We start from the raw sequence: 24666 nt of genomic DNA on the forward strand, positions 1-24666 counted from the left end.
TTCTATGGAAAACTCAGACTACAACAAAATGAAATTTTTCATAAAGACTGTCTTCTTTTCATGGAATATTAAAAATTTTTTGGTGAGAAACCAAATGCCTAAACACTGGTTTGGCAAACACTGAGATATATGGGGCGTGAAATACACTACACTGTCCAGAAAGACACATCACCCAAAGGGTGTTAAATTCATCCATGGATCAGCGTTCTGGGCCAGTTGCCATAGTAACACTCAGCTTGTCAATAGTGCTTCATTTATAGCAGAAAAAGCACTTTGTAAAGGAGGGTAAGTAGTATCCCCCTTTTGCAGCTTGAGAAACTGAGGCACAAAAAGACACAGTTATGTGCCAACGGTCAGTGGCAGAGTTGGAGTAGAATGTGAGTGTCCTAACTCCTATCAGATGTTCAAATAACCTATCCACTGGTTATGGCTCCTGTTCACCTGGTTTGGACTAGGTGTTCTCTTTGGACAATAGTCTGTGGATCTAAGATTTCATTCTTTCTAATACCCATGACAATGACTCTTATCTGCTATGTGTGGGGAGTAATGCAGAGAAGATTCTCATTTTTTAGCATCAAAGTTTGGGGGGAAAGGAGAAGCAGGCAGGATGTTAACATCTCACCCCATGGAAATCTTTAAAGGAGATAATCCTTCTAGTGAACATATAAGCAGAGAAAGTCTTAGACACTGAAACACAACAGGAACCCAATCCTGCAAACCCTCACTCACATGAGTAGGCTTGACTCCTATGTGCTTGTTCCCATTGAACTAAATCATAATCTCTCATTGACTTCAGTGATACAGAACTGCTGCCATGAGAAATCTCACTGACTTTTATTGGAGTAGTTATATAAGGACTGCTCTCATGAGTAAAGGTTTGCAGGCTTGGTCCTTAAATGCAGATATCCCCTTCAATAAGAAAAAGGGAATCATGGCGGAAATGTGTATTTTGAAGACATGTGAATCAAGGACTAAATATTTTGTTTTCCAAATCTTTGTTGCCCTGATTTATTTATTTGTGTTGTTTCTTCTGACTCCCTTTTCAAATGATGTGACTACTTTTATCTTACTCTCACCTACAGAATACCAGGAGTGGAATCGTGGCCTCATTGCAGTCAATGACAGAACTCCCATTGGCTTCCACAGGGCCAAGATTTCACCCACAGGGTCCAGGCTCTTGTTCTCACCATTTTCCCCTAGCTTGCCCCCAGTTAAGTATATTCTGCCACCACTAAACTTTATTGGAGCAAAAAAGTCACTTCTAATTATTATAATTCTAATTCTGCTAATTATCAATAACTTATTTTATCTTAATTTTTAATTAACGCTGGTATATCTTAATAGCCCCATAAGAGCAGTATTTGCAATGGTAAAATAACACAGTACCATCTTAGGCAGTTGTCCCCAAACCATGGGGCACGCCCCACCAAGGGGGGCACAGAGGAACTTTCAAGGGGGCATGCGGCAAGGTCTGGGCCAGCTCCCGCAAGGAGGAAGTGCCATCCAGCCCCGTGCTGCTCCTAGCCCAGCTCTGGCCCTAGCCACAGCTTCACTCTGCCCCCAGCCCAGCTCCACCCCCAGTCGCAACTCCACTGCGCCCCCAGCCTGGCTCCGGTCCCAGACGCAGCTCCATTCCATTCCCAGCTTTGCCCTCATTCCTTCTCCACCCCCAGGCCAGCCCCTTCCTTATCCCCAGTTCAGCCCCCAGCACTACCTTCAGCTCTAGGATGACCAGACAGCAAATGTAAAAAATCGGAATGGGGGTGGGTGGTAATAGGCACCTCTATAAGAAAAAGACCCAAAAATTGGGACTGTCCCTATAAAATCGAGACATCTGGTCACCCTATTCAGCCCAAGCTCCTCTGCTGAGCCAACTGTGCATAATGGAGGGGAGAGGGGTTTGATGCAAACAGATTCCATTACTGGTAAGAGGGTGGACAGGTGTGACAGGAAAAGTTTGGGCACCACTGCTCTAAGGAGATATTACAAAAATGCTTACAATAGCTGCTTTTCAACTGAATAGTGCTGAGGTCTTAAAAACAACTGAAGAAGTTACTGAATCTGTAGTTTAGGAGCAAGGATATGGGCACAATCCTGCAAACCCTCACCCAACAAGTAGTCCTTATTCATGTGAGTAATTACATTAACGTGAATGCAATTGCTTGCACGCGTAAGAATTACTCATATGGGTAAATGGGGCCCTATTGGGGAGTCTGTCCATCCCAAATATACAATATGGTAGGCCGTGCTGCCGTTGGTATCAGACCACGTTGCATTACCTCTAAAAGATGTTTTATTCCTTATTCGTAATTTCTCTGGCAGTCTAGCGTCTTTAGGCAGGGACAGAAACCGTGTTGCTTTGGTGATAGCCTGTATAAATAAATGCAGGAAGTGTTAAATTATATTAGAGTGAAATATCACATAATGAACACCAGAAACACAAGCGAGACATCTGAAAGGGTTTGTCTACCTTAGGAAAAGAGCTGAAGGCTAGGCTGAGGTTAGCAAACACATAATAGTTAATCATGATCTTTTCCCACCACAGACCTAGGTTAATCTTTTGCCTCAGTTTAGCTGGCTGAGGCCTACCCTAGCCAATGGGAAGCTAAGGTTATTGTCAGCCGGCTAAACCAAAATAAAATATGTTAATATGCATCTATACTAGACTGAATAGGTCAGAGTTAGTTACATGTTCATTAACCCCAACCTTTTCTTGACCACTTTTGCTAATGTAGGAAAACCTAAAGTCTTTCTATACACAATCCCTGTTTAGAACTTTATTACTCAGTTAAAATTAGCTCAAAGTTGTCTTACAAACTCTCAGAGCAGGAACAAAGCTAGGCCCTGATCCTGTAATCACCGATATAGCTGAGTAATTTGAGATATGTGACTAATCCCAGTGAGGTCATGGGGCAACCCATTGCATAGAGTTAAACACATTTAACTGTTTGCAAGATCAGAGCCTAAAGGCCTCGCTCCTGCAAAGTGCTGAGCCATTAAAATCAGGTGGAGCTGAAGACAGTCAGCAACTGGTGGTAGGTAGCTTATAGCATACGACTCTTAATTTTTTATCTACAATTTCTCAGGTGAATCCAGTTTGTGGAAGTTAAAGTCACACTGTCAAGAGATTTTTTTTTTAAATCTGCCCTCTTTCCCTATCTACCCTTCCCACTCATTGTGTACCCAAAAGAAACTTGAAATTGAAATCATTTCCTAGCAGATATTTGTCCTCTGGATACTGTAGTGCTACCCATGAGCACTGAGCTGAAGGCATAGAGGTTAAGTAAAAAATAAAAATAAAAATCCAGCATTATTTAAGAAAAATTATTTAAAAAATTACTGTCTGTGCATTTTGACAATCTGACTTGGACCACCTGTTTCTTTTCCCACCCACAAAATGTCTTTCTCCCTGGTATCCCTGGCTAGTAAATCAGTTATTTGCATGACCAAAGCAATGTGTAGCCATGGCTGCAGTGACAGGAAAATATTGTGCTTCCAGAACAAGATCCAGTGTTACACTAAATGCCATGGTAGCCTCAATAATGATGATAACCAAATACAGTGATTCTTGCAGATGTCACTCTGACCTCAGCTGTAACAATGAGTACAGCAATTACCACGTAACCATGGAATGCAAAAATAAATATTCAAAGAATGGTTAATTTTCCTTTCTCCTAAACGGGGTAGATGGATTGATTTCAAAGCAGCTGCCAGTGTGGCCTCTGCTGGAAGACCCTTTCCCCCTAAGTCTTTCAGATATGACCTGTGATTGTTGCAGTACAGGTTGACTCAGCCCTTCAAATGGCATCATTTGAAGGAGAATAAATAGCATACCATGCAGTTTACTTGGCGGGCAGAGGAGGTCCTTTATGTGCCTCCTCAAAGCTGGAGGGCTTATGTGCTCTCTGTGGATATTGCAGAACGCCTGGCACTTTTCAAATGAGGGGGGTGGTCTAGTCAGCTTGGTCAAAATTTGACCTCTTTACATTGTTGTGGAGCATCCTATGGACAGATTTTCTGCCTCAGTTCCACTGTCTATCTCAGCCAAGCAGGCTCTGTTAACCTACAGATGCACCTTCACAGTGAGAAGAGAGAAGTCTGTAGTGCTATGTGTAGGAAATTTGTGAAGTTCTCTGTGGACATTTCAGATGACAGTGGCAACAGAACCTCACCCTACAATATGTTCCACACAGATGCAACTGCATGGAGCTCTGTGGAGGTAAATGGTGCTTCACACAAGCTCCAGGGTTCATGCACAGAACAAGGTGCAAGATCAGAGACTAAGTGTCAGTATTACAAATGACTGATTTTTACTTGTTCCCTTGCACATTCAAGTTTTCCTGTGTTTCCGGGGACGTTTTGCATGATATTTAGCTATGACGAGTTCTTTTCCACAACCACATTAAAATGCAAATACCGGTCTGTCCCTAGACAGGCTGCGGGTTTTCTTTACACTCTCCCGCAGGCTGTGTCGGCGACGGATAAGAATTTCTTTGGCCTGTTTTTCATTTGCATCTGCAGCCAGGCTGTGTCTGTTATATGACAGCGTCTGAAAAACAAAGGCAGTGGTAACATTTTCAAAAGCACAATAGCAAATGCATTGACGATTTACAAACAGCACAAAATACACTCTTTGCTTTAAAGTTTTATTAAGCGTCACAAATATCTTCCAAACCGAATCACATTAAAAATTGATTAAGGACTGTCTGAATGACTAGGTCAATGTTTCTTTAGCCATCTGTTCCACGGACGTTCTGTTTGGCACCTGCCTTTGTTAAACCTGCCAATATTTATCATGAAAAAGAACTGGGGAAAAATGGCTTAATACAGTGTTTATGCCAGACTCACACTAGCTCATTCAATGTGTCAATAGAGGACACTCGTTTGAAGATGATAAGATCAGTCACCAAAGGCGGGGAAATATTTTCAGCTCCAGCAAGCTGAAGCCAGCTTCTCATTTGAACACTTTCCAAAAACACAGACACACAAACCATTTTAGCCACAGGAGGGTGTAAGAACAGTGTCCTTTTTGCTTTTATGTCATGACTTTCTCAGCTCATCAATCCGTACTCTCAATAGAAACAACCACACAACCACTGAAAATGAGCAGAGCAATCTCACATCAAGAGCTGACCAAAACACTGGCATGACACAACTGTGACAAAACTGGGGTTTGGTTTCATGGGGTTGTGTGCACATGACCCTTCAAAAGTAAAGTAAATATGCTGATTGTAATGTAACAGTAATATTCAGCACCCATACAAAGGTATAAACGCCCGTAAAGCCCTTATGGCTTATTGTGAACATAAAAGGGACAGATCCTCAGCTGGCATACATCCAAATGAAGCTCCACTGATTTTCACCAGCTGAGAATCTGGTCTGAGAATGGATTTTACAGATGATCTTTACATTCAAAACTGATGTGGGACATTCTATTAAGTATAACTTCACCCTTACTCGATGTCGTATTTGATAGAGATTCTTTGTTAATACTTCTCGCATATTATCCATTTCAGCAGGGGAAAGCGGCCTTATTTTATCTTCCAGATAGTCACTGTTGAAAAGTAGAAAAAAAGAGAGAGAGAGAGAGAGAGAGAGAGAGAGAGAGAGAAATGCTTAATACCTGATCATACAAATTACCAATTTTCTTCCTTAAGAGATAAAAATAACATTTTACATAGTGGGAATTTATTTTTTTTTACAAGATGAAGGGTGTAATCCTGACTCCATTGAAATCAATGGCAAAGCTCAAAACTCACCCAAAAATGTCATGCTCTCTCAAAATTCTATACAGGTTGGATTAAACTACAGATTTGATTGAGATACTTTTAAAAGTGCCCCTGAAACCTTCTTTCCAGCTGCTGTACCCAGGGCTGGCCCTAGACCAAATGGACCCCCACTCCCAATTTGTTAACTTTTTGACTAACTTACAGCAACTTGAGCCCAGTGCCCCCAAGCCCAGCACCCTGGGTGGTCGCCTGCTCCTAAATCAGGCCATGGCTGTACCAGCTGCTTTCAGACGGGCAGGCACTGTCTCACAATTTAGACTCAGCTCCATATGGGAATGTGCTGCACTCTGGGATACTTGTGCCATCAGGCTCTTCAACCTGAAAGAGCAAAGGTCACCTTCAGTCTCTGTGGGCTGAAGGTGAAACTGAGCAACAATGAATCCCTTCACTTCTCTTAGTGAGCCAGTGCCCGAGCGACCCCAAAGCTACAGCCACCACTCCCACTGATGGCATTCATTTTAGATTCATCGTGGGCAAAATGGTAATTGCACAGTCAATGTCAGGCAACACTAGGATACCAGCCTTAAAGAAGACATGATGCCTGTACACAAATGGTGTAGTATAATAAACCCACATACCTACACGGAGATTCATCCACACTGAGTTTACTCACTTGAGAGAAGCTGAGGACGGGACTGTACTTATCATCCCACTTTCTGCCATCTCAATGGCGTGTTTGATTTCCAGCTTCTTGTACAGGGAAACAATGCTGGACTTGGGCTGGTTCTCCCGGATTAGAAGTCTCCGCAGGAATTTATTGTCAAATTTTTTAAACCTGTGGGGAAGGCAAGCCAACCCGACCAGTTAGCTTCTGTTATAAATAGTTTGGGAAAGCAAATATTCCACAGCTTCAGTGATGGGGATGGAGGTTACTCTCTGCGGGATGGACTTCGGACCACGTCAATCAAATATTAATGAATGAGGTAATCAAGGATCAAGTAAATTTTTCTCTGCTGGGACTGGCCTTTGTGTGGGCTCTTCCATTCATCCTCTAATGGTGACTTTTAGCTTTTAATTGTGTTGACTTATTGACAATTGTTATTTTTAATTAGCAATTTACCTAAAAGAGAAAGGGAGCAGTAAATATTACTGTAATAGCAACAAAAAGGCCTTGGCTTGAACTCACTGCCTTTCATGCTCTGAACTTTTAATGGCCCCCTGAAAAAGAACATTCAATTTTGTTAAAAGTTCTCGCCTCTAGTGTAGCAACTAGATGCTTACTGAACCATTATTGATCCTCCTTCTCCTTACTAAGTTTGAAATAAAACCATCAAGAACCACGCAATAGACAATCTGCTGTTCTGATATTCAACTCCTTCAGGCACCTCAAAGTCAACTAGTTCCTGAGTCTTCCTGTGACAAGATCCAAAGGACTCTACTTGGTTTCCACCAAGCAAGGAGCTAAACCTATGCTTCAACATTACAAAGCTGTACAGGCTGGAACAGCAAAGCAGGCTGGGGACTACAGGTTTATACAAACTCTCAAAAGCCATGCAAAAAACATTGCAAAAACAGCCAGAAATGGGGAATGAATGGTTTGAGGTGATGGAATTCCATAGCTGGGGTCAGAGGGCTGGGTTTTTACTCAGCCTTAGGTTTTTGTTCTGTTTTCTTGTGGTTTTATAAAACTATTTTGTCTCACTGTGTAACCCATGCATGCTAAAACCAAAGCAAACAGGAGTAAAACCCCGAGGCATAAATCTGCTGCCTGACTGGCTGCTTTTGCTGTTGGTGAGCCAGCTCATCCACTCAGCCAACTTAGTCTCCCATCTACCATAAAGAGTTTTAAATAACATTCTTACCTATCTTTCCAAAAGTTGTGACCCCAGTGTCCGCACACATCTTCAATTCCAGTCTTCACATGATCAAAGAACTAAAGGCAAAAATACAAATTCATTATGAATTCCCATGGACATCATTTAGCTTGCTCTTAGATGTGATTCTTTAATGATAGCTTAGTTAAATCACTAAAGTCTTGTCTGCATTAGAAAAGTTTAACTCAATCAATTCAAAAGTCAATTGAGTTAAACCAGTGCAAATCTGTAAAGTAGAATCACAGAACCACAGGGTTAGAAGGGAATGCAAGGGTTAATAGATGCCCTAAAACCTGTTTAGTCTGTGTTTAAATTGCTTCAGACTGAGTGGAAGGATTATCGAGTGATTCAAGCACTAGCCTAGGACTCAGGAGACCTGGCTTCAATGTCCTACTCCACCACAAACTTCCTGTGTGACCTTCGGGCGAGTCACTTAGGATACGTCTACACTGCATCTAGGAGCAAGCCTCACAGCACAGGTGTACAGACTTTTGCTAGCAGGACTCATGCTAGCGTGCATAAAAATAGCTGTATAGATATTGCTTTGATGTTGTAACTTGGGCTCTCAAATGGCGGTGGATGGGAGGGGCTTAAGAGCCTGAGCTCCAGCCCAAGCAGCAACATCTACACAGTATTTTTAGTGTACTAATGTGGTCCCCGCTAACAGGGGTCTCTGGACTTGGCTCAGAGGCTCGCTCCCAGATGCACTGTACACATCATCAGGGTTAGACCGTCAAAGGTATTTAGGTTCCTAAATGCCACTGAAATCAACTGGAGTTCAGTGCCTGAACACCTTTGGGAATCTGAGCCTTCATCACTCTGTGCTTCAGTTTTCCATCTGTAAAATGGAGATAATAGCACTTCTCTACTGCTCAGAGGTATTCTGTGGGTAAATACGTTACAAATTGTGGTGCACCCAGAGTGGGATTCACAAACCTATTTAGGCATCTAACTATGGGAGTATATATCTTGGATTCAGAGAGAAATTGATGTAAGGTAGGGTTAAACTGGTCTAAGTGTGTCTACATTAGGGTTTGCACTGGTTTCACTAGCTGAATTTAATATCAGTTTAGTTAAACATGTGCCACTGTTGTAGCACAGACAAGTTCTAAAACTGCAGCAAATTTGTATATAAAGAGTAAAAGGAATGTAATTTTATCACAGCAGATCAACAAATTAAAAAATGAACAATCCAAAGGCAAATTATATGTATATATATATATATATATATAAAAAATAAAGTTTATCTCCTTGTGGCACATGCACATTACAGGTCAAATCTGGTCCTACTGAAGTCAATGGGAGTTTTGCAATTGCCTTCAATAGAGCCAGGATTTCACCCTATAATGCTAAAGCAATGGCATACCCGATTGTAAATTTCTTCACTGACTACTGGCTGTTTTTTATTCGATCTTTTAACATCAAGAAACTCCACCAGTGGGCGAATTGTTATTCCCTGTACAGAAAACAGAAAAAAAAAACTTTGTTGACTTATAGACATAAAGGAATAGAGATATGCATTTCAGTCATTTGCCTTCTTTTTTTTTCAGTCAAAACTGTGACAATCAGCCTGGAGGTCTTCATGGCTCCTCAAAGACAAGTATGGTACAGTAGTTTCAAATATGAATTCACCCCTGTAATTAGCAAGTGTTGCATTTAGTCAGCAATGTGCTCCCTCACATAATACAGTCCCCACAAGCAAAGCAGAAGTGAAGGGAATCTCCAGACTATGATTGATGTCCATAAAAAAAGGATGCGTTCATCTGACAAATCCTATTGGTGACTTGCCACTTGCTAATAGCAACCATTTTTTTTCCAATAAAAGTTTTTCAAGAATTGCATAATGAAGAAAAACAATCAGCTTTTGAAACCAGAAAACTTTCTTATTTCAAACACAAATTTGCTACATTCTCCGTCAGCTATTGTTTTAGAAATTGAAACTCAGGGCTGACTAAATAGTAAAATGGAAATTAATATTGAAGAGTAGGTGACCGTGGAATTTTTGGTTAGTATTTATCTTCAATTGGTTATTTTAAGAGAAGGCACCAATTCTGGCTTGCCCAACATGCTATGTTGGCTTTTAACACTTACTTATGGAGGAAATGTCGTCTTTTTATTTTAATGCTACTTACACATTAACATAAGCTGTTAATAAATACCTGACACACCTTTGCTGCCTGGCTGCTGGCTACACTGCATTTTTAGGTATGGTCATACGACAAAACCCTCTGAAAAAGGCTCATTCAGGCAGATTAAATGTTTTGATTTTCTTCCAAATGCTTCTTCACAAAACATCTGGGAAGCAAAACCTGACAGGAGGAGAGTTCTCACCTGAATGAAAACGGTAAAGAATATCACCACAATAGTAGCAGTAATGAACAATTTCTTTCTGGGGATCACAGCAACAGGAAGCAGAAATACAAGAGAAAAACAGATGGCTCCTCGGAGACCTCCATAGGCAATAATGAACTGGTCCTTAAAAGTTAGAGGAATTGTCCGGAACATGTTAATGATCTGAGTCAAAACAAAAACACCTGAGGAAAGGATGAAAGACAATAGTCAAAGGGAAAACTGAGGTGACATGGAAAGCCTTATCGTTGCTGATGTTTATTTTTATGACACAGAGTTTGTTTGTTTTTGTTTGTTTGCTTTTTAAGAAAGGAAATGTCTGTTTACCAGATTGAGAGATTTTTAGTTTAAAATATTGGGTAACATTTTCAAAAGTGCCTAAGAGACTTAGGAGCCCAAGTCTTATTTTCAAAAGTGATGTAAGCACTCCAGTGGCTAAGTCTCACTGAAAATCAATGGACTTTAGCTCCCAAAGGCTAGATTTACAAAGGTATTTAGGCACCAAGGTGCACCTGGTGAAATTTATATAAGCGTCAAAGTTGGTTAGGTGCCTAATTCCCACTGAAAGTCTATGGGAGCTCAGTTAAACTCCTAAGGACTAGATTCACAAAGGAATTTAGGCACAGTGGTGCTGTGTGTCACAACACCTAACTGTTAGACAGCTAGAAATCATCAGCATTCACAGTCAGTTCCCCAGCCAAGCTAGCCTATGGGAGATGCTAAGGAGAGGGTTATGTCCTAAACCCCACCTTTCTCAAGCTCAAGGAGTTCGAACCTAAATCCACATTCGACAGAGGCACCTCCCTCTGCTTTGGATTCTCAGCCGTGAAATCTCTTGAAATTAACTTCATATGTTGTTTTTTGCAAGAAGCCAGTGGGGAGAAGAAATAGGCGCTCCCTCGTAGCTTTTAGTCCAATGGCACGATACTCACCTGGGTTGTGGAAGACCCCTGTTTCAAGTCCTCCCTCCACCTGAGGAGGGGAAAGGGAATCTGCCACTTCTCATGTGAGTGTCCTAGTCACTGGGCTATGGGACATTCTGATAGGGGAGTTCCCTCACTCTCCTGTTGAAGCTGTTCCACTGTTCCATATAATTAAAGAGGCATTGAAGGAGAAGGACAGGACTCTGCGTCTCCCACGTCCCTGGTGAACACTAGGTGTCCTAAACACCAGACTATAGAGTCATTCTCAGTTTGTGTGCTTTCACTCTCTCCGGCCCAATGACCTTTAATTATTTATTCACAGTGGAACAGCTTCAACAGGAGAGATTAAGCCTCAGATCAGAATACCCCGTAGCCAGTGGTTAATCCCTTCTCCTCTCAGGGACAGAGGAAACTTAAGCTGGGCATCTCCCACATCCCAGATGAGTACCCTAGCCACTGGGCTAAAGGTTATGAGGGAGCTCTTCCTCCTCGCCACGTTTAAACAGACTGGATTGGGCCTGCAGGCGAGTTAGGTGGAGAAGCGCCTATCCTCCTCTGGTACATGTACTGCTCTGAAGGTTAGGCATTCGGACACCTAACGTGAGGCTGCAGTGCGCATGTGCAAAGGTGGAAACATAGGTGCCTACAGAACTCTTAATGCAAAAACTCAGGCACTGAGCTAGTTTTACACTTATAGGGTTGGTGGCAGCTGACGGGGGTGGGGCTTGTGAATCCCAGTGGGGCATGATTCTGGGATTTAGGTGCCTAAAGAGGCAGCTAAGCACCTAACTCCCTTTGTGAATCTAGTCCTAAATTACTAAAGCACTTCTGAAAATCCCACTAGACACTGATCTGAATCTTTAGGTGCCTAAATATCTTTGTAAACCTGGCCTTAAGTGCCTAAATAACTGTAAAAATGAGACTTAGACACTTTCAAAAATGTTACCTGTTGTCTCCAACACACAAAGGCTCAAATCCTGGAAACAGTTACATGCTTAACTTTACCTGCATAAGTGATGAAGCCAATGGGTTATTCAAGTGACTAAAGTTAAGCATGTGCATAAATCTTTGCAGGATAGTGGCCCAGAACAGGAGAAGCCAAAACGACTATTTGAAGGGTTTGTTTCTTCTCAACATACAGAAGACACTTTCTTCTTTTCTGGGTTTAAGAACCATATAACACAGTAAACAGAAATTTAACTATGGTATCTCCCATTGTAATGCTATTGGTATTTCTGACCATGACTGACTTGGATAAACATACAAAACATTAACTAACTCTTATTTGTTTCCTTTTTTGTGACACTGCCAATAATTTTGGGAATTTTTCTTTCATTTTTTGTTTGTTTTTAAACCACTTTCAAATAAAATGCTTGTGACAATGATGATGCTTTATGGTTATGGGAATTTATGGACTCCCAGCCTTTCATGAGCAGAAGACTGAGCTGAAAGTAATCTTTTGAAAGCAGACTAATCTCTTTGAAATAAAGGACATTTAAATGTAAGGAGACCACTTTGTGACCTACTGAAACTCAGCTTTATCTATCCCTAGAGCTCTGACCTGAAGTCACCTGCTAATAGTGAGGGAAGAAGTTATTAGTCTCCCATATCCAGCACAAGCAGATATTCAGCTTTCCCCTATCCTACACAGATTAGCTATTACTTTTTCACAGGTCCTGTGCCACTAAAGATGCATGTTTCACTTGTAAAGAATGTTTAAGAACAAAGTTGGATGTCAAGACTTTCTTACCCAGTGCACGCCAGATCAAACAGAAGAGGAGGGTGAAGCTAACAAAGGCCCAATTCCATTCATGGTTTTTTCCAACCGTGGACACTCCCATGAAAATAAAGATCAGGGTCTCACTGACACTGCTCAGCATCTTCATGAAGTATTTTATGGTTGTGTAGGACTTCTGGGAAACATTCTCCTCCACATACTTATTCATGGTCATGGCACAAGCTGTTATCCTGCAAAGTTAAACGTTAGTGTTTAGTTTATTTTTTAAACCCATTCATCTAAAAAGAACACTACTGCAATATTCAGTTAGGAAGGGATCCCTTTGATATTGGTTGTCTCCTAAATAAAAAACATAATTAATTCTACCAACTACCTATTTTCAATTATATATGTAGAATGTATTTATGTAGGGGGTTTTCCCCAGAGGTGTGTTTTCTAAAGAACTATTAGTGCGGAGAACCTTTTCTCACAGGCTGATCCACACAGCCAAATGAAAGGCCCTCTGCAGGGTCACTCAAGATTCTAATGCTGAGCTTCCAAAACAACCCCTTCAAAGAAACACAATGCAAGACATCACACATGTCCTTCAGCATATGTATGTTGCCAGCATGAGTGAGTGAAATGGGGATGTTCGGTACAATCATCCAACATATGAGGGAGAAAGAAAGGCTTACTAAGACAGATACAGACAGCAAGGGCCAAGGACCTTGCATTTTCTCTCTATTAAAGGACAACATTCATATTTCTCCCTTATTCCTCTATGTCCTCTGATAACAAGTATTTCTATGTCCTTGTCCATGATGGTCATAACTCAGTATAATGATCTATTTCTGTCATGGACTGACTCTGAGTAGGAAAGAGATGACAGGGTAAAAGGCTCAAAAAGGTCTCAGTGATTTAGGTGCCTAAGTTCCATTTTAAAAAGTAACTTAGGCACTCAGAAACCTAAATTTCACTGAAAGTCAATGGGATTTTGACTTTGAAGAAGACACATTTTGATTTCTGATTTCAATGGGAGTTTGGCTCCTAGAAGCTTTTTAAAATCCCACTTCGTACCTATCTGCATCTTTAGGCAACTAAATACCTTTAAAAGTCTGGCTGAAAGTCACTTTTGAAAATGGGACTTAGGTGCCTAAGTCATTTAGGCAGTTTTGAAAATCTTACCCTTGTCTACAGAAGGACTTCAGCTGCCAGTGTAGCTGCCCCAGGGCAAATCCCTAATAATGCATGGCTATGTTTTATTGGCACCAGGGGCAGCTCTAGGCATTTTGCCACCCCAAGCACAGCAGGCAGGCTGCCTTCGGCGGCTTGCCTGCGGGAGGTCCTCCAAAGCCGTGGGACCAAAGGACCCTCCGCAGGCATGCCGCTGAAGGCAGCCTGCCTGCTGCCCTCAAGGCGACCGGCAGAGTGCCCTTCCTGGCTTGCCGCCCCAAGCACGCACTTGGTGTGCTGGTGCCTAGAGCCGCCCCAATTGGTACAGGATGATTGGAACCAATGTGGTTTAATTCCAGCCTCAAAACCACAGTAACCTACACTTGTAAACAGCTACATCTGTGACTGAAATCCCATTGTAGAAAATACCCTATTTCTTTCATTATGTTTTTCATATGTTCTGACAGCTGGTTTATTGTATCACAGGTCAAATGTCCAATTTTGTTCTTGTACTTTGTGGGGACAACTCCTTTAGGGCTTAGCTTTTCCCCAGGTGCCATCAGATGAACATCACATTGAGATTTTGAGGGCAGTACTCTCATACTTTCTGTGGTTTAATTTGACAACATGAGTGCTGCTAATATGTTTTCCATGGAGCTTACTATACTAAAACTATTGCCAGCTAATAATGCTTGTGATTTAGGGTATGTCTACACAGCAAATCAGCAGTGAGTCTCAGAGCCTGGATCAACTGACTTGGGCTTGCAGGGCTAATGCTGTGGGACTTCAAACAGCAGGGTATATGTTTGGACACAGGCTGGAGCCTGGGCTTTGAAACCTGGTGAGGGAGGAGAGTCTCAGAGCCAGGGCTGCAGCCCAACCCAAAACATCTACACTATTATTTTCAGTGCTGCAGCACAAGTCCTACGAGCCCAAGTTGATCCAGGCGCTGAGACTTGCTGATGCAGGGCACTGTTTGCTTTGTACATGTACCCCTGGTGTCTTCCAGTTCTCAGATGGTCCTGTCCCTTCAGTATTCTGCAAGCTGCTCAAATAAACTTTTAGTCACTCAGCACTTACGTCATAATGGAATATTGCAACCAATATATGAGCAGGCAAAGTGACATCCAAATAGATGGCCATAAGAATAAGAAGCAAAGTGACCAAGTATTTACCTCAGGTGTGTATGTTGAGAGCATGATCCCTAGCTGAGACTATCGAACAACTGTCCCCCTTGATCTTATGTGTTTGTGGTTAAAGGGATATGCTGTCACCATACAGCTCTTTGCTGATTTCCCAGTTAAAAACTGGTTTCATATAATCCTGCATAAGAGTTTTTGGTCAAAGCACATGAAGCCAGTGGTTTGCAGATAGAGATGGAAAGACGTGTATCCATTTTGCCTTTCTGCATGTGGCCCCTGAAAAACAGCCTGCACTAAAGCTGCACATCCCAGCATGCGACCATAATCTACTTCCTTATATGTTTAACATGTTACAACACTCAGAGTCACAGAAAATTCTGGCTAAACTTGGACCTATACTCTTCATCCTTCTGGTATTTGGGACATTGTTTTCTGTTCTCCAGTAGGATCATGCCTCTTGTCTGTCTGTTGGAGAGACTTTCAGGAGAGAGGGCCCTCAACTGAGAATGTTCAGCCCCTAGTCACAGAGTCCCATCTTTGAGACAGCCTTATCACCCCTGTTAGTCATAATCACCCCACTGGGGCACTCATAGCGAGAGATCAGGCCAAACCCACTGAGGGCTCTAGAGATCTGAATCAGCATCTTTATACACATCCAAAATTGAAAGGAGAGCCAATGCAAGGTACAGAACACAATGAGACAGCTTGTGCTCCCTTTATTTCTCTGGGTTTGAGGCTGCTGGAAGATAGATCAGTTTCACTTTCTGAACAGCCTGTACTTTCTAGCTCAGGCATAGTATGCTGCAGTCATCCAGTCTGGAAGTGGCACTATGGGATAACGAGGACTAGGACTGTCTTCTAGTGGAAGATTTTCCCTCTTCTAGTGGAAAGAGCAAACTAAATGTCCTTGAAAACCAAAGAGGGAAGAAGGTATTTCTGGTGATAGATGCTATTCGTGCATTAAAAATCAGCACTGAGTCCCAAATGACTTCAGAATAATGCACTACATTGAGCAACTGTGGGAAGATGACAATGGGAGAAGTTGAGGTTGTAGTTAGTGACACTTTCTTAAAGTGGTACTCTCTCCTACTAAAACTGCTTCTATCATTTCCTGATTTAGCTTGATCTTTTGTCCAGATTCCAACTTCCTTCAGATACTGGGAGACAGTGTTCATGCTCTGGATGAGAAAGACTAATAGCTGAATATATTAAGTCCTTGACGCCTCTAGGATCCCTTGCCACAGCCAGGGCCATAAGGGGCTGATGAGTCTTACCCCAGTAAGGGGGAATCCAGCTCTTCCCTCTCCCCATGACAGGCACGATGGAGAATGGAGGGGCAAGTCTGGAGCATAGTGTGCTCTGCTGATCCCTGACTAGCGGAAGGTTCCCAGGAGACTGCAGTATGATGAGCGAAACTGGAAAAAGAGGAACAAGTTTCAGGAGGGAATGAGCTTAGCGTAGAAATGGATGCCCAAAAATGCAGGTTGGGTGGGGCTAGGGATAGGCCATTACCACTCACACAGCAGATCCTCATTGTGCAATACTGGCCCCAGCATGCTTAATAACAATCTCTTTCCTACAATGCTGTCTTCCTGCAGCCTCACTTATTGCTAATGAAACAGAGACCAGTCAGTGCAATCTGGAGCAGCCATTTGCCTCCTCTTTGAGGGCTGGCTCTGTCCCCGGACAACCTAAGGATGGAGGAGAAATAAATTTAGTTTAGAGCTACCTTTGCATCCCCTGGCCCTCATCTATGCTGAGCATGAGTTTGACATTGGTGAGGATTGTGTCCAGTATCTCCTTATTGTATCCCCAGTGTTTTTATGCAGATGTTGAGTAAAACTGAAACTAGGATGTAGTCTCTGGGTCCCTGCAGTTGTGGGCTCTTTGGGAAAAGGAGCTCGGCATGACAGGCCAGAACCTGTCAGAGAAGAATGGGTGAAGATCTCATTCTTCCCCCCTCAACACCTTTGGTTTGGCCTGAACGTATTGTCCATGATAATGTAGCCGTTGTCTTTTGCCAGGACTCATTAAGATTAGCCCAAAACCACTTCCAGAAGGCTGTGTGAAGCAAGGTGTCTAACCAATATAACATTTCACCTTTCTGACTTTCTGATTTATTGGGAAGCCTGACCATCACAGTGTATAAACTAAATAGAAAATGAAATTAAATGTTAGATTCTATTGCTTCCCCTCTTAAACTTAATTCTTATCATGATTACAGACATGTAGGAAAGCCCTGCAGCTCCAGAGTGAGTCAGCTAGTTTTGGGAGCAGTTTGTTTTTGGATCCTGAGCTAATGGAGACTCTGTGCGTGGATGTCTGAAAATAATCTGTCACCAGATTAATTTGTCCCTCTGTAACTTAATGCATCTCATATATTTAACCACTAAAATTTAAAGGGACCGCATCCTAATTTTTTATATATATTTTTTCAATACAATATTACTTTCACTTATTGAATGTCAGTAACTGACTTAATTCAGTAATGTACCAAGATTGAGTAGTGCTATAAATCTTCATTAATCTTCAAATGATGAATATGCTACAATTAGTCAATGTACAATTTTGCATTTGATAGCTCTTTAGATTAGTTACTTCTATTTGAACAAAAAATCCTATGTGAGTTTCTTCATTTGGAAAAATGAAATTACCAGATAGCTACCAAACTTCAAAAAGGTGCAAAATACAAATATTATTTTAACATTTTCTTTCCAATGAAGAAATTAATTAATATTGTCAACATAATCTGCGAGTGGGAAAGCCTAGGTGTTCTCTTCATTTTGTTTTGTACTTGCTGTTCACATCCAATTTACATGTAGCTCCTGCATTCTTTGCTCTCAGACTGTTGACTCTACTATGTTAAAATCAGGAAAAGAATAAAGGACTGATTACCATCAAATTGTATTTGGTCTCCCTTCGACTAATGTAAGTCCATTTGCACAAACAGTGCAGTTTCTGTTGTGGCTGGAATAAACTAGAGCTCTGAATTCAATCCTCAAGTTTCTTTGACCTACTAAACTTAACTGTAGTTTCAGTGCATGTTTCTTTTAGGATGTTCATTCGTTGTTGCAAAAAGAGAAACACATATTAATAATTCTGCTGTTTCACAGCCCTAATAAAAATTATAAAACAGAAAATGTAGTTTTATAATTTGAGGTGGGACTAGACTGAAAAATTCAGCTCCGCTACTACTGTTTCTAATTCATGGTTTTGATTCAGGTCCAGCTCTAATTACATCATAATACATTTCCTTGCCTTCAGAAGAGAACACTCTAATAGGGACTATCTAGGAGATGATTAATCCATTACAACCTACTATTTTTTGAGTCATCTGGCCAGGAGTTATAAATGGCTGTTTCAAGAATCACTTGTTCTCATGACAAGTATGTTGCATGGGACATTTTGGCTAAAAGGAAAAGGCATTAACTCCTTTTTTTCCTCTTCTCCTCTGGCTTCAATCAATTTCCCAGCTGCACACAGGTGAGGAGACAGGATCAGCAGACATTATTTATTTGATAATGCTGCATTTTCCTCTCCAGTAATTTACCAGTGCCACAACTATAATATGTCAGCTTCAATGTTTCTTTCATTCAGGCAAATGGAAACTGGATTTTAGAAGTTCAGGGCTAAGTGGCTGTGATACATGAAAACCGAGAGCTGAGGGATGGGGGGAAGAATTTATTTGAAAATAATCTGAAATTAATATTTGAAACAGCATGTTTTAAATTAAATGTACACAGCCTTCCATCTGCATTGGTATAATGATTCACTGTTCACTCATCTCTGGCACCTGCAGCTATCACGTATGCTTCAGACATGTCAACAACCTTTTTCCCAAAATGTAAGGATCCAAGACTTTTACCTGGATGATAAAGTAAACACCGTTTTCAACCTCATTTTCAAAACAGAGAATACTCTGATTTTCTAAATAATACATTACAGTACTGTTTTGATATTTCATAACTTCTGTCTGGAAGCCACTAGACAAAAGCGGCTGGGGTTTAAAGTCTTCTACAAATGATGAGATGTCTGGCAGTGCTGTCTTCTCCAAGTACTGCACTGCAGTGTCAGCACTCACTGTGAGCCCAAGTCCTGCTGTGGGAGTGAACCCACGGCCTTCTAGTTTTTGCTGTTCAAGATGCCAGAGGAAAACCTGGACCGGTTATTAAAATTTGTATTTCAATGCCACACACCACATGCTTTTTGTACTTTATTAAATTAAGAGGTAGAATATGCTTTTGCCCTCTGTCCAGTGTATGAGGCAATGCACAGCTGCACTGCCCCGAGGGGCCCTCCGCCCATATGCTCAAGGGGGGGAGAGGAAGAACAGATGTACAGTGTCTACTTATCCTATCCACAACTGGAAGGCCCAAGTAGACACCACGGAAGAATAAAGGGAGAAGAAGGGAGCTTACTCCCCACATGGGCCCACAGGTCAGGCTATAAATGATCATTATTAATCTATTCCAGAAATGACCAAGCACGGTATTATGGATATGGCATGTTGTGGGACAGAGTAAAATATTTAATAATAATTAATATGTATAAAGTATTATAAACATGAAACAAGTTTAGAGTAAAAACACATTAAATGATAAATATATTGTGGTCATGTTGGAATATCAAATAGTAATAATACTCCCTACCACTTCCTCCATCTTTCATACCCATGCAGGGGCCAATCACATGTTGACACTAAGGCTGTCATAGTAATGAATATTTATCCATACAGCTGTATACTTTCAGTATTATTCTGCAACCACGTGCTTATTCCATTTACACATTAGGAGACATGCAGTGTAAATAGTTTTACATTAGGCTCACAGTGTCCAGTTCAACATTTTCATGCAAACTATTATGACTTTTTTATATAATACTTCACGTCCCTTTTTGATATGGGAGCCCTTTAAGTACATGATCATATGCTGCCAATGACATTTGACTAAGTACAGGAGGAAACTGGAAACCACACAAATGCTATGAATAGCAACCAGTGGAAGAGATGGGTCATTTCAGAACTAGGTCAAATTGGATTTGTATGTTACTTTATTTTGGTGCATATCTGAGAAAGAAACACATGCATCCTTCAGTTCCTTACATTCATTAGCATGCCTTCCACTTCTTTCTCTTCTTCTTTTTGCGGGTGGGGAGAATATTTCTCTGTTTATAGTACTTAAATAATTAGGGTTGTTTTCCCCATTTAATTACTTCTTAGCCCTGGAAAAACTTAAATGACCACATCAGTGATAAATAAACAATCCTGTCTTCAATCAGATACTAGAAAAGGTTCTAAAAACAACAAAAATTTCACCAAATATTAGAGATACTAAGTAGGAAATTTTAAGTTTCATAAAATGTTATAGCTTCTAAAACCTGACTGCCTTATGTTTGTCACTAGAACAATGCAATACTTAAGTGAAAGAAGATTGTTCTTTACACAATATTGCTTGAATCACAATAAACTGTTTTAATTTATTAGATGTCATGATGGTCTTTTCTAAAACTTAGGTCATTACAGGTCATTTTATGCAGTACAGGAAGGGTGACTTAGTTCTTCCTATTGAAGTGCTATGGGGGAGCACTATAATACTTTTATCAGTCAAAAATAACAGAGAAAATATTATTTTTGTATGTAATTACACACACACACACACACACACACACAAAGGGTTAGATTCACAAAATGACATAGGAGCCTAACTACCGCTGGGATTCACAAAGCCCCTGCTCAGCTGCCTCCAAGCCCTATAGGCATTTAAACAAGCTCAGCACCTAATATTTTTGCAGTAAATTTCCCTAGGTGCCTATGTTTCTGCATGTGCATTGCAGCCCCATGCCAGGTATCTGAACACATAAGCCACAGAGCAATTCATGAACTGGGGAAAGAAATGCATTCTTATGCGGCCAAATTCAATAATCACACTCAGAGTTCGCATGCCAGACTGGGCCCCTATAGACAAGTTTATACAAAACAGCGGGGGCACAGGGGGAAGGAGAAGGAGGATGACCATCTTTTGCATAACTTATAGCAGCAGTTAGGATACAAACCCAGGAAGTGTGAAACCCCTGGTGCGAGTTCCCACTCCGCCTGATGGGGAGAAGGAAATTGAACTGGGCTCTGTCACCACTCAGGTAAATGCCCTAGCTGTGGGGTTATGGGATATTCTGAGCTGGGAAGGGGGTCCCTTCAGTCTCTCTTGCTGAAGCTGTTCCATGGTGAATAAACAATCTGAAAAGTCACAGGGCCAGAGAGAGAGAGAGAGAGAACAAGCATGAGAATTGCTGGGAATGGCAAAACACAGTCACTGGGAGCTGCAGGGGGTCAATGTGGACGGTCAATGTCAGCAAAATGTCTTGAGGTTGCCCACCACTGATCTAGCCCCAAGAAGCAAAGATCAACAGTTATTATAAGATCACTTTACAGCAAGATTCTGAAATTCTTACTCCCATTGGTCCTAATCTTACTCCCAGTTTAGTGAATGGGAGTTTTTTCATTTAACGTTAATGGAACAGCATTGTCTCCATTCAACAGTACTTATTCAAACAACTAAGTACTACTCATTGTGAGGTACAGGTTGCAGAATCTAGCCATCACTGATGTCTGGCTTTGCGTTGCCATTTGGTGCTATTCTTACTAAAGTACCTTTTTTGTGTACTTACGCCATAATGCCTGAGAGGTGAAACATTTCAGCTGTTATGTATGACAAGTAACTGTAGAGGAAGACAAAAAGTGGCTCAATCACTCGGATTTTATGGGTGAAACGGGTTGTAAATGCTGCCACAAATCCCAAAAAGATTCCAATCAACACTCCACCGATCCCCACCACAACGAATTTAGCAATTCCAGCAAATACATCAATGGTCTCAATTGTGCGCATCTGGCAGAAAGTCTTGAACAAATTGTACAGAACCTATGGAGAAAAGAAAGCACATTATCCCAATTCCTCTCAATGTCACTGTAGTCCTGTATTCCAATCGAAGACTTTGTATTTTTGTCGTTACTTTGAATTAACTTTAAAAATATGCTAAATAATTAATAATCTACTAATATATTTATAATATGTATATATATACACTATTTTTCATCCATAGATCTCAAAGTATTTTACAAAGGGGGATAAATGTCAATATTCCTGTTTTGCAGATTGATTTTGCAGACACTGAGGTACAGAAAGGCAAACTGACTCCATCAAAGTCACCCAGCAGGTCATCAGCCACACCAAGAATAAAACTAAGTTCTCCAGATTGATGCAAATTCCTGCGTCCCATCTATGCTGCCAATCATTTTCAGACTTCCTAACTTCACACTTTCCCTGCCCGAGGCAAGATTTTTCAGACTCAAAATGCGAAGAAAAGAAAAGAAAAGAAAAGAATAGAACCATTTGTTTGATCACCAGTAAAATCAAGTAATTCCATTAGACATTTGAGGCTGTGGGACAACAGGTCTGAAAACATATCTCCTCAGCCGAACTGTGACAGATGCAAACCCTGAATGGCCACAATGCCTCTTGCTCCTGCCAAGTTCCATTTAGAACAACATGCAATGTGATGACCTGGGTTATATTTTAAATATAATCAACTGATTAGAGCTGTGCAAAATCATAACCAGAAGCCATGAGTAGGTCTGTAGCAGGGTGGACCTCTGCTCCTGCCCTGAAGGGGTTAAAAACAGCCCTGGGAAGGGGCTGGGGCTGGAGAAAGCAGCCTTTAGGCTGGGCTGATTGGGGAAGTGGCTGCAGCTGGGGCCATGCCCCAAACTGAGCCACAGGGCCTAATAAGAAGGCCAGGAAAGCCAGAAGCAGCCAGTCTCTCTCTGACTGGAGAGGGCCTGGCTGCTTGGGAACTCACCCGGGGGACCAAGAGGAAGGCAGGGCTCGGGAAAGGCCTTAGGAGCTGGGAAGCCCTAGGCCAGCAACTCCCCAGGCTGCAGAGCTGGTTCTAGGCCTCCTAGGTACTGGACCTGCAGAGGGGCAGCCGGAGGGTGGGTAAAGGCAGCCAGTCCAAACCCCTTGTTGCCTGTGATGATCGGCTGATACACTGCAGTCTGCCCCAGGGCACGGGGGCTAAACAGAGACTGGCAATAGCCATGACTGAGGCAAAGAGGGGATAGTGGGGTGAGGGTTCCCCTGGGAGGGGGGGGAGACCCAGTTAAAGTGGCACCGGGGTCCAGGGAGGGACACGGGGGCCAGCAGTGGACAGGTGGATCACTGGCCTGCAGAGGGTGCTCTGGGCTGGAATTTGAGCTAATTCCTGAGGATGACCAGCAGGCGGCGCCGTGGGGGTGAGTCCACACGTCTACAAGGTCCAGTGCCAATCTACTGGGCCTTCTAACAATCACTCAGATATCTTTAAACACTCACTGCCTCTGAAGCGGAACTGAATTGATTATAAACTCCCATTGACTGCAGATATTCTGACTCTGGAACATTTATGGATAAAAATAGAAGCCCAAACAACGTCTAAAACAGACCAATAAGAGACTTCAAAAGAGCTGCAAGGTGAAGGTGTTAGCATGGTCAGCTCATCAGCTGAATGAGGCTGGTTGGCTTCATTCGGTAGATCCATAAATTGTGTCCTCTGTATCTGACCCCAGGAGGCACAAAGTCTTTGGGATAAATGATTTCTTTAGAAGCAGGTAGGCAAACATGAAGACTGTAACAAAGATCTGCAGTCTGGTTACAGCACCACCACTACGGTGTATGTACAGAATGGCGGGTGGGAGTCAAGGTCATTTTGATCATGGCACACGTATTTCAGGCTTCAAAAACAGTGGGCTTTTTAGCAAAGTCTGCTCGTTTGTGTTTAGGTTGCATGCTGTTTGACTGAAAAGTGATTGTTTTTGTTGAAAACAATTACACAATGAGAAGGCTCCATATAAATACGAAGAACAGCCATTCCCCAAATATTGATGCAAACAGAAACCCCTTTGCATGAATGATTGTTAAGACAGGCATAGACATGTCTGAACCAAACAGCCATTTGGAATTGGAATTAATATTTGCCTGTGCTGTTTTTGCAGTACTGTGTTTGGCCAGCCCTAATACCATCATAGACATGATAGAGAGATTAAGCTACAAACTAACAAGAAAAGTCAGGCTTTAAGATAAGCTTTAAAGAGAGGATGTGATTCAGTGGCTTGGAAGGAGACAACATCAAGTAGATTGGGACGCGTAAGTGGAAAAACAATATCCCAACTGTGGAGGATCATGGGAAGGGAAAGAAAAATGGCCAATACTGAAGGATCAGATAGAGTGGATGGGGGATATGACGTCAGTGAGATAGACTGGAGAAGATCCTTTAGAAGTTTAAAAATCGGGAAGACAACTCATTGTTGAATTACGAGATGAATAGGAAGCCAGTGATGGAGAACAGAGAGAGAGAGAGAGAGGGTTCCAATTCATGGAGCTGTCTGGTCCTTATGACATGTGGAAAACTGGAGTTACATTGATCATAAAACAGGACATTACAGGACTGATGACAGGAGATTATTTATGCATAGGTAAGGATTTCAGGAGAGATAAGGCCAGGTAAGAATAAATGCCAGTAATAGTCGAGATATAGTGACAGAGGATTTACACATGAGGAGGTGGATGGCTCAGGGAAAGGGTAATGGGCTCTGCAGACTTTCATCTGTAGGACAGCATAAGAAATTCAGCTCAGCTGGTTAATCATTAGACATCTGATGGCTGCTTGGTGTCCTATAGGAAATAAGTTGGTGATCTCAGTGCAGCTCCAACTGGAAAGGTGCCCACATCA

General features: G+C 41.8%; 1 protein-coding gene across 2 annotated transcripts in view; it reads right to left on the reverse strand.

Moving 5' to 3' along the window:
• SLC9A2 (solute carrier family 9 member A2) overlaps window positions 1–24666 on the reverse strand; it is a 38956-nt gene that overhangs the window by 4860 nt on the left and 9430 nt on the right. Inside the window, exons 3-12 of one of the 2 annotated variants that reach the window (XM_030569910.1) lie at window positions 21571–21821; window positions 16182–16322; window positions 12626–12843; window positions 9935–10137; window positions 8970–9059; window positions 7592–7662; window positions 6403–6564; window positions 5458–5554; window positions 4418–4549; window positions 2280–2370 (exon numbers count right to left, since the gene is read on the reverse strand). In XM_030569910.1, coding sequence (XP_030425770.1) covers window positions 2280–2370; window positions 4418–4549; window positions 5458–5554; window positions 6403–6564; window positions 7592–7662; window positions 8970–9059; window positions 9935–10137; window positions 12626–12843; window positions 16182–16322; window positions 21571–21821 — 1456 coding nt within the window. The remainder of the gene's footprint in view (window positions 1–2279; window positions 2371–4417; window positions 4550–5457; window positions 5555–6402; window positions 6565–7591; window positions 7663–8969; window positions 9060–9934; window positions 10138–12625; window positions 12844–16181; window positions 16323–21570; window positions 21822–24666) is intronic. The other variant, XM_030569917.1, reaches the window with a different exon arrangement.

This window comes from Gopherus evgoodei, chromosome 1 (genome assembly GCF_007399415.2).
Source record: "Gopherus evgoodei ecotype Sinaloan lineage chromosome 1, rGopEvg1_v1.p, whole genome shotgun sequence".
Classification (NCBI taxonomy): Eukaryota; Metazoa; Chordata; order Testudines; family Testudinidae; genus Gopherus; species Gopherus evgoodei.